The following is an 11,018-nucleotide window of genomic DNA, read 5'->3' on the forward strand; positions in this document are numbered from 1 at the left end:
CTGTGCGGACTGCCCGTACCGTAGCCTCGAGACATTAAGATACGGCTGCCGTACCCGTAGCCTCGAGACATTAAGATACGGCTGCCGTGTAGCCTCGAGACATTAAAATACGGCTGCTGTACCGCTAGCCTCGCAGACATTAAGATACGGCTGCCGTACCCGTAGCCTCTGCGCATTTTAAACGCAGTGGCTACAGGTACGGTAGGCGTATGTTAATGTCTTGAAGCTACGGGTACGGTAGTCCATTTGCGCAGATGCGTCGCTTTCACAAAATAATGCCGTGGAAATTAATTCACGATTAATTAATCTCCAGCCTAATAATTAATCAATTAATTAGCTAGCCTACACTAGTTGTTTGGGATCGATTGTCAGTACAGATGCAAAATATTGAAAGCAAAAGGTTAAATACAACATTAGGGGTGAGTATTGCGACCAAAAACCGTATTGCCAATATATTGCAATACGACAAAACCGCGTATGCAATATTTTCAATACGTATTGGGAAATGTATACGCATGCATGATATAGTAAGCAATTTGATGGTTTTAATATCATCATATATTGTATTATATGACATGATTTAATTTCTCATGTTTTTCTTGAGAAACAGAAGCACGGCAATGTTTCCGCTGACAGTGCAGCCCTCTGTGCCGTAACAATGTCACCCGCCGCTGTACTGAATACCTCTCGGAAGGGCACTGACGGTAGCTGGAATACACAATACCCCTGCTGCATAATTGGCTATACTGGATACTGACTGAAACTCGGGTTCTCCCTACGTTGCGCAAACGGGCGCGCGCGCGCCCCGTTGGAAAACTCCCCCTGTTCAATTGTTGCGCCCCATTTAAATTACCTCCGCCCCGATTAAATTCCGCACAATAAAAGTTGCCAGCCGAGGAATCGATCGTCACAATTCCATTCGACCAGGACACCCGCGTGTGTATTTTTACCGGCCACGCATGCACTGTAGACAATACACAAGTACAAACAGTCAGCTGTCCTACACCTAACACTAACTGTACACGCGACTCGGCTATCTTATATACGCGTGCGTAGTAAATCGTAGGTATTATAAGGCTAGTAAATGACGAATTTCCCTTGTTTATTGAAGTCACAGTCCTTCCCTATTATCTACTCCTGATAGAGAGACATCTCTCTTATGTAATGGATATATATGAGTTTGATTGAATTTGATGAGCAGTTATGTTGCAATGCCCTTTAGAGTGTTACCCGTCCTTAACCCTAACAGTATCCTTAATTTACTTACCATTAAATACTAGCTACACATACAATAATGTCAATATTCCTTCGCAATACACCGGTTGTGTCGACGCTGCAATCTAAAATGATCGATGATTAATCGATCATCGGTCGTTTTGTAAAACCAATGGTCGATCATGAAATTTGGACTGATCTCCAACACTAATTAAGAGTCTTTGATACCATGTGTTGAACCCAAACTTGGAATTTACACAATCTTGAGATCGCGCAGTGATAGTGCTGCCCAAACTGCGGATTTCCTAGTTTGGCTGCCCAATCTCAAGATTGCGCACGCTGAAAACAGTTACTTATACAACTACACTTTTAAAATGGTGATTGTGGCATATGCAAGTATAACTGAGGCAAACTAGGAAGGGATTTCTCTAATAGTAATAGTTATCAAATTATCTAATATAATCATTTATTATTTTAACAAAGATGCCAAACACATTGAAGAAAATCGATGAAATTAACATTTCGTAGCCTATGAATTCCAAGTTTGTGCAAGCCCTGCTCACCTTGCCCAAACTAGGGATTTTACTATTATTAAGCAAATTATCTCAACTATCCATATAATTTGTTAACCAATATGCCAAACACAATCAAGAAATAAGATATGGGAACTCATTGTCATGATATAACATTTCGTAGCATATGATTCCATATGATTAGCATAAGTTTGTGCAACCCCTGCTCACCTTGCCCAAACTAGGTTTTGAGCGGTTGCTCAATCTCAACATTGGTTGCCCAAACTGCGAAATTCCAAGTTTGTGCAAGATTCCAAGTTTGGGTACAACACCCTGTGGTCAACCTGTTATGTACAGTTATTGAAAAAAACTGTCATTTTGAAATAATGCATCAAATTGTCTTAAATTTGTTTGAATTTTAATGTTGGTATGCATGCATGGAGAATTCTACAATGTATTAATTTTATCATATGTGTTTATAAATAGCCGCAGAATGAGCACATCGAACTGCACCGCAAGCGCTATGGAAGACGACTTGATTATGAAGAAAGAAAGTAAGTTGTAACTAGACTAGCTTTTATATATTATTAATTTGAGTGTAGGGGAAGGCTACAGTATATATATCTGTGTAATGTCCTGCACCTATTGGGCATCTGACGATGAAATACACATATAACACAATGATTATAATGTTAAATTTTATTCAGGAATTATGTGGATGATAAATCTTGACTTATTCTTGTTCTTCATGTTTAATTTCTGAAAATTGGAAGTATTGCTATTTGGAGTATTTAATAAATGATCACTAATTCTTGTTGTATAGGAGAAAGAAGGAGAGTCGGGAAGTTCATAAAAGGGCAGCAAAGGCAAAGAAACTTAGAGGACTGAAGTATGTTTGCTTGAACGCATTGGTTATGGTGCTTCTGGTATAATGATCTTGCTAGCCATTTATACAGAACTAATCTATAAAATTGTTTTTTTGGTCAGTGCCCATACTGTTTGTGAATTCAAATGGTATGGCAATAACTTTTACAAGTTTTATATTTATCTGAATTTTGTTTATTGCTTTATAATTATCTTCTATTTTGCAACTCGGTAGAACTGTAATGTTTTTCAGAGTAGAACTCATGAATCCGAAGCCTATGTCATATCATATCATCTAACTTGAATATGTTGTTTAAATAGGGCAAAGTTGTATAATAAACAGCGGCATGCAGAAAAGGTGCAAATGAAGAAAACGTAAGTATATTTGCATTGAATATTGCACAGTTAGTTGATTATTTTCAAATTTATTCACACCACAAATTTTTAGTGATATTTCTAAATGGCGGTATGGTTAGGACTGTTTTTAGCTCAGCTGACGAAGTCAGATGCAGCTCGTAGAATCGCATGAATGTCCGTCCGTCCGTCCTTGTGTCCGTGCGTCCGTCCGTCAACAGTTGGGCACAAATCTTAACTGCTCGACACACGGTCTTGATATTTGGGAAATTGGGGGGGGGGATCGCGAAAAGGACTCGGGATGTCGAATTTAGGGGTCAAGGCCTCAAGGGTCAAAGATCAAGATGTGTCAATGGAGGGGGAATATTTCCCCCTTAACTTAAGGTATAGGAGGAAATAGGGAATTGCGGCACAAATCTCAACGGCTCGACCTACGCTCTTAATATTCGATGTATAGTGTGATGGGGAGGAAACCCATCACCAGCGCGAAATTGGAGGTCTGCAGCGTGACGTAATACGATAAACTGAGCATGTGCAGCGTACCCGTGCTAACCTAGCCCGCTTCAGCTGGCTATGTCTGTATGGTACGGTTTAGCACGCGCCTGGCCCAGACTAGTTTGATACGGGATCAAATTTTGCAGTCTGTACGGGGTAATACATGAATGTATCAGACTTTTCATAGGCTAAATAAACTCTGGTATCAAGTAGCATATTCATAGCATTTCATAGCAAATGTCTATTGTACCCCACCCAATTCAGAAAGGTTACTGATACCATCCTCATGCCTTCAAATGTTTTAGCGCATATGCGAACACATTTGGGCCTAACAAACGTGTCACTATGCACGACTGAAATTTAGAGTTTATAAGCATAGCAACAGACCTCAGATGAGCACTGTTGCTCTGCGGCTCTTGTTTATCCTATGCACCAGCACAGTATATAATTTTAGGTATCAAAACTCATCCCTAAAAAAGCCTGGAGGAAATGCATGTGTAAACCTGGTCACTGATTTTATTATTATGCATTTTCATATTCCGCTATATATCCCGAATTAACCCAACTAAGTATTATATACATATAGGATCAAGATGCACGAAGAGAGAAAGACCAAGCAGAAAAATGATGAGCCTGTACCAGATGGTGCTGTGCCTGCATATCTCTTGGACAGAGAAGGGCAGTCACGTGCGAAAGTTCTTTCTAACATGATCAAGCAGAAACGCAAAGAAAAGGCTGTAAGTATATCTTAAAATAAAATGTAAAGATATGATCAAGAGCGTATAAAGAAGGAGAACGTACAACGGTGAAATGCTGAAACCTGGTACCATGTTGCAATATTAGTTGAATTAATAAACTCCCCGTTTTATTTTGACGATTCTTTGCAGTATTATTGATCAGCTGTCCTACCTTGTTAATATAAAACAAACCGCATGTCCCTACGATGCCTCTACGCTGAGATAATGAGCGGTGAAAATCTGGTATTTTCTCTCTCGTTTTGTGGACTGTATGTTGCTTCTGGTCGCCGCTGTGTAGCGCTGACTCGATACGTTATTACTACAGCGTTACTACATCCAGCGTAAGGGGCGGGTCATCACCATGGCAATAAATAACAAGACGTTTTTGTGGAGTAATGGCTGCGTCAATGACTGGAAATGCGAGAAAAGATAATAGAAGGAAAAGAAATTTTATTGTCAATGAATGACGGAAACACGCGAGGTTTCCCGAAGCTATCGCCAGAACGAGAGACAGTCGCAGCCACTACGTATCTCGAGTCGGTTTTCGGCGAAAATACCAGATTTTCACCGCTCATTATCTCAGCGTAGAGGCATCGTAGGGACAAGCGGTTTGTTTTTTATTAGCAGGGTAGAACAGCTGATCAATAATCCCACAAAGAATCATCAAAATAAAACGGGCAGTTTATTAATTCGACTAATACTGCAGCATGGTTTCAGCATTTAACCGTTGTACGCTCTCCTTCTTAATACGCTCTTGATGTGATGCAAATAATATATGCAGATTTGTTTAATTCTCTCCAATTTCTATTTAAATAAGCTTCTAACATGTTTAGGTTAGGAGCAAGAAAGGAATCTTTCTTATCATTGTCCTGTTGTCTAAGCCAGATTTATGAAAATATAAAATATAAATATAAAACTAAGCTTAAACATTATTATATGCTAAAAGGCTCTTACATGATCGGCAAAATGTAACCGGTACTGAAATATTTGTATCTCATGCTGGGTGTGTGCTATTGAGAGGTAAAGTTAGTGATTTAATTGTTATAAAGTGTTTGCCTTTGTACTGTTGCATGTGTACTTTTATGTCTGCAGGGTAAATGGGATGTACCACTTCCAAAAGTAAGAGCCATGGGAGATTCTGAAGTATTTAGGGTCGTAAAAACAGGCAAATCGAGAAGTAAGTGTAAAGTTTTTTTTCGCAAGGTTCTCCCTGGGAATAGAAGATGTGTCAGGCAATCGGACAATTTAGTTTCGATTGCTAATTAGCGTCAATTAAACATGTTGTAAATGGCCCCAATGCACAGGTAAACTCAATCAGTTCGCAAACATATACATCAAGCTGGGAAAACATAGCATGATTGTGTTGGGATTGTCAAAAGTAAACATAGCTGGGAATTTAGGCATGTCGGATGATTTCTGATATGTCGGGAATGTTGGACCTGACATGCTTTAAAGGCCTGGAGAGATCTCTGATTCAGAGTCGCCCTCCGATGTCCTTTGTAACATATTGAGGACTAAATTGTTTACTCTGTCAATGGCGAGCTCATATTTATATAGTTACTATTTATTTTTATGGGCTGACATAAGTTTAAAGTCAAAACTTCATTGTGAAAGACTGATGGGGAAGAAGTTAGAGGCTATTATACCATGGTTTACTTTACTTACATAATAATAACAGAATAGTGTTAGTCGCATGTAAATTATTTACTAAATCAGACTCGGAGAACTCATGTAGTTTGACTTTTTTGTGAATATCTTCATCCAGTAGTATTCACAAGTGGTGCGTTAGTCTGTGTTGCAGATTGGATAATAATGTACGATTCCAATTGCAGGGAAAGGGTGGAAAAGAATGGTAACTAAGGTTACATATGTAGGAGAAGGTTTCACAAGAAAACCACCCAAGTTTGAACGTTTTATTAGACCTATGGTAAGCAAGTCACAGTCTATTAATAATATCTGTTAATTCCTATACAGTTTGATAACCCTTAAAGCCACAATATGGGCATCTACACGCTAATTTCTCCAGTACTAGACTAGCAAATACTTCGTGTCATGCATAATCATACTACCTTATGACAAAATAAACTCTAGTTCCTCCCATTTCACTGTGCGTTGTCTTATAAAAGGTATTTGAAAATATCTCCAATGTTGTTCGAATTCTCCGATGTTGTTGACACTTTCGCGTTGCTCTGCCAAGCAACCGTACAGCGGGTGTAGCAAAGATTTCTACGGTCCGTGTGCATTTTTCGCTCGCACGCTGCTAGCGCAATGTTATCGTTCGGGATATCAAGCCTAAAATTAATACGTTATTCTCAGAGTTTATTACGCTGCCTATTATTACTTTCCCAATAGCCATTGATGTTACATACACTGCAGTTCACAATACTACAACTATCTTAAAATGTAAACGACTATATTCTCTGCTCAACACCCGTAGCAACATGTGACGTCAGTGACGTCACATAACCGATTCGGGGCGAAATTGCTTGGCAAACAATTCGGCGTTGGCGTCAGATTACCAGATTTCACACCTCTTTCTTGTGGGTTTTAAGCAAACGCGCAGTGAAATGGGAGGAACTAGAGTTTATTTTGTCATAAGGTAGTGTGATTATGCATGTCACGAAGTATTTGCTAGTCTAGTACTGGAGAAATTAGCGTGTAGATGCACATATTGTGGCTTTAACATTTTGTAGAAATAAAGTACATATGGCAGTATGGGTAAAATATAAATGACCTGAGCATATAAATGTAATAATGCTAACAAGCGAATTTGTAGGGTTATGCTATCCTTTGGTATGTAAAGCTGTCATATGATATGAAGGTTCAAAATTAACACAAGTTGGTAGTCACATTCGCTTTGATTTAATGTTGGACGCGGTTTGACATATGAAGGGGTTCTTAATGTGTCAGCCTTAAAATTCTGCCATACCAGTTTATTCCCGACTGCGGCAGTGCGGAATAACCATATTTTCTTAGTGAAATATTTACTTACAAGACAGTTTGAAAAACCCAGAACAAACATCCTGCAATGTCCAATCATATGTAATCAATAGTGGGTGTTACAGGTAACCAGTGTATGCCGTGCTTGCTGCTAGTGCATGCATGTGGAGTGTCGAGCTGCTGTATTGATTGTTCTGCGGGGTGCACCTGATTGTGCCCAACTTATTTTCATGCAAAGTAGTTCTATTAATCCTTCCAACTTGATTTGAGGTGATTAAAATACATGCATTTCATGAATGCCTAGTGACTTTGCTATTCGTTTTGCTTATTAGCTCACGCATATCCATGATAACATGTTAATATAGCGAAGTCATTAAAGTTACACAGCTGTATCTTTATTACTGTACTACCAGTAGGTATAGCAAAGCCTATCATAGATTTTAGATCTGTATTAGTAGTATCATAGATATTTGCTCTAAGCGCGAATGCGGTGGCAGGAGGGCGCACTTGATTCGGTTGCCAGTGAGTTTATCAGAAGAATACCTGGCTACAGTACACATCAGTTGAGCGCTGTCACTCTGCGGCACTTGTTCATTATAAAGTCTTTCCAAAAGTATGTAGCAGTAGACTACCATCTGTACATGTAACGTGTAGCCTCATCACAGTTTGTTTCAATACTTTTCACATTTTTGTTGTATTTGAATAAGACAAAAAACATTCTGCATTATGGCCAAGATTTATTATAATTCAACTTTAATGTTGAAATCTGCAAAATATGCACGTGTGGATTACTGTTGTGTGCATATCATTTTGCTGCAAACTCCCTCGAGCAAAAGTCAATTTCCACCTCTGTAATGTAGTGCATGTTTTTAAAGTAACATGCACGTGAAATCAATCATCATGTACTATCATGTTGTCTGTAACATTAAGCAGCTTCTTACAAGTTTGTAATAGCCATATTAATCCCATGCCAAGCAAGTTCTAGTATGTATCGTAATTTTCAGGTTGTCAAGTTCCACCATTGTTACATGTGAAATCTAACGTTGAATTTCACTGCTGAATCTATTTATTTAGGCACTGCGGTTCCGAAAAGCCCATGTAACACATCCAGAACTAAAGGCTACATTCTGTCTCCCACTAATTGGAGTAAAGAAGAACCCTACGTCACCCTTGTACACATCTCTAGGAGTTATTACTAAAGGAACAGTAATTGAGGTATAGTTATATATCATTTACTTGTACACCGTGCAAGTATTACCCTGCCATGGCATGGTTGCCCATTCAATATGCCTGACTAATTACACTCGGTGCAGTCGTGTTGTAACTTGTGATGCATGTAGTATATATGTATATCTTTAAAAAAACTGTAAATTTATGCTAGTGTAGATTAAAATTTAAAATCTAAAGTTGCCCTCTTAGGCTCTATCATATAAAATGTTGCGAACTAAATATATGAAGGATGACTGGTAATTTTTTGTTTCAGGTAAACATCAGTGAGTTAGGTCTGGTGACGCAAGGTGGCAAGGTGATCTGGGGAAAATATGCACAGGTGACGAATAATCCAGAAAATGATGGTTGTATAAATGCAGTGTTGTTAGTATAATCTGATCTTGCAATTCATGAAAATATATATTCATGAATTCTTTGGAAATATGAAAATAGTATTTGGTGTAAACCATTTTTACACATTTCATGCATAATTTTCCATACAAAATCTAGAACGATAAAAATTACTGAAGATTGCCATACATAATGTCGGTTTGCATTGAAATGGAACTGTTATTAGTATCCATAATAGAATTGGTGAAAATTGTTGCAATAAACGACAGTTTTTTAATACACCCAAGCTTTGCATGCATATGGCTCTAATGTAGAGTAAACGTTTATTGACCAATGAATCGAATCAATCGCACGTTTTATTTATATGTGAGATGTATCTCTATGCTCAAGCTAAAAGGTTTTATGATATTTCCAGCACCTAATTATGTAACAACACAAATTTTGAATTTTTATGTCAAAACAATATTTTGGATATTTCTCAATTACCACAGAGTATTAAAGCAAAAACTTCGTCGCAAGTTAAGCACAGTATGCAACAAAAAAGTGTGTTGGTGTTTTTCTTAGTTTAATATTTACCAAAAATTGCCTAAAATTTAAGTCGAATTTAATTGTTCGAATTGAAAATTTTTGCAAATAAAGAACCATATCTCATAAAAGACGGCACTTAATATCAAACCCTGATGCGCCCTTTTTACAGCTATGTGTCAAAACGAGTGTAAAATTAAATTATTCCGAGTTGTAATGACAGAAATATCCATTAATACATCGGCTACTGTAAACAAACAGAGAAATCAGTGTTTTTCTACTTTTTACAATCATTGCCCGTCTGTGTACAAAATGGGTGAACGTATGTGAAACATCTACTGTTAGTACTGTGACATATCCATGATCCATGACTAACTGAAGCCACTAAATTGGTAAAATGTTCTGTGAATCTTGTGATGTGACCGCTCAGGAATTTCAACTATCACTGGCAGTTGCCGACAGCAGAGGGTTGAGGCTGGTAGATTCTGGCATAATCAATACCGTAAATATGCTGGTTGGATCATGTCTTCGTGTCTCATCAGTAAATGTGCGTTTAAAATTAAAGGGCCACAGCTCACTGCACACGTACGCGAGCAATACAAACGCTCTGAAACCTAACATATTTTGGTATATAGAGAAATAAGCATGTACAGAGGTGGAACCATCGAATGAGGCTGAAAATGAAAACTAAATGAAATTTCTCATTAAACCTCGAGTGTATCCCTAAATGTGATCGGTGCCATGTTATCAGACATACTTACAATATGCTGCGAATCTCGGTATTATTAAAGGGATCGTTTACTCTAGGTTCTAGGGTTATTTTCAGTTAATTTAGGTTAAAATTACGCTACATAAAAAGTTTCATGGTTCAATCACCATTAGAAATATGATTAAAAAATGGTTTAAAACTAATGACAACAGTTTCATTATAACGACGGTGGCGCCACTCAAAGCGCACGATCTGATAGGTTGCGCAAAACCACTTTCCAGCCAAGGGCTACAGACCGAGGGTGTTTCTTATTTATTCATTTAAAAGTAAAAGGATTGTAATATCTTATAAACGACATATAGTTTCAGTTATAATATGGATAAATTTGCCCTAAAATGAATATTGTTTGGTTAAATAGCATTTAGGTATAAATGTAATTGCACTTTTGTGACTAGCCCTCGGTCTGTAACAAGCAAAATAAATTGTCAAATACGCAACTTTTTTGGGGTGGCAGCACGGTCGCGGGTGTCATGGCGCCGTTCAAATTTTTCGTAGCGATGATGTGTAATTAATTATAACAATTAAATTAGGTATCTGGTAACAAATACGTGTGGGTATAGGCGATTTGTTATACAGTAAGTACAGTTGTATGCAGTAAAATCCTAGAGGCTACTGTCCTTTTAACTTATTTTACACTGTTTAATTTAGTACCAGGTTTAGGCAATTAAATTATGTTATGTGCAGTAGTACGTGAGTGACAGTGTATAATTACGTTTACATTCCCAGATCATTATAAGTAAGGCTATAACATCAACCACCCTCATGTTATGCACCTAGTACCCATACATGGTATCAGTGCATGGATGAAATTTGGTAATGGTTATGGCAATGGTATGGGAAATTCATCTGGGATTGAAGCATTGAAGAGAATAATTTTAGCAATTTTAGTTCACTTTTAGTTATTATTCATACATTCGACAGTTGTTGGCAGTTATATAGGAACGAGTCCTAACAATTTTCTTGTAAAGGGTGCATTACAATATCTTTATATAAATACATTCTTTTACATCATTCTATTCTCGTTGGCATCTCAATATTAGCAATAAA

The 11,018-nt window shown here is 37.7% G+C and overlaps 1 protein-coding gene across 1 annotated transcript in view; it reads left to right on the top strand.

The window, feature by feature from the left end:
• The window catches only part of LOC106805941 (ribosome biogenesis protein NSA2 homolog), an 18,045-nt gene extending 9,082 nt beyond the window's left edge, over positions 1-8,963 (top strand). Inside the window, exons 2-9 of the mRNA XM_014807738.1 lie at positions 2,214-2,281; positions 2,551-2,616; positions 2,913-2,966; positions 4,027-4,177; positions 5,270-5,354; positions 6,010-6,104; positions 8,192-8,332; positions 8,601-8,963. Of these exons, the coding sequence (XP_014663224.1) occupies positions 2,214-2,281; positions 2,551-2,616; positions 2,913-2,966; positions 4,027-4,177; positions 5,270-5,354; positions 6,010-6,104; positions 8,192-8,332; positions 8,601-8,720 (780 nt within the window). The 3' untranslated portion in view covers positions 8,721-8,963. The remainder of the gene's footprint in view (positions 1-2,213; positions 2,282-2,550; positions 2,617-2,912; positions 2,967-4,026; positions 4,178-5,269; positions 5,355-6,009; positions 6,105-8,191; positions 8,333-8,600) is intronic.
• Positions 8,964-11,018: the final 2,055 nt, after the last annotated feature.

The sequence above is a fragment of the Priapulus caudatus genome, unplaced genomic scaffold, assembly GCF_000485595.1.
Source record: "Priapulus caudatus unplaced genomic scaffold, Priapulus_caudatus-5.0.1 Scaffold7, whole genome shotgun sequence".
In the NCBI taxonomy this organism is placed as follows: Eukaryota; Metazoa; Priapulida; class Priapulimorpha; order Priapulimorphida; family Priapulidae; genus Priapulus; species Priapulus caudatus.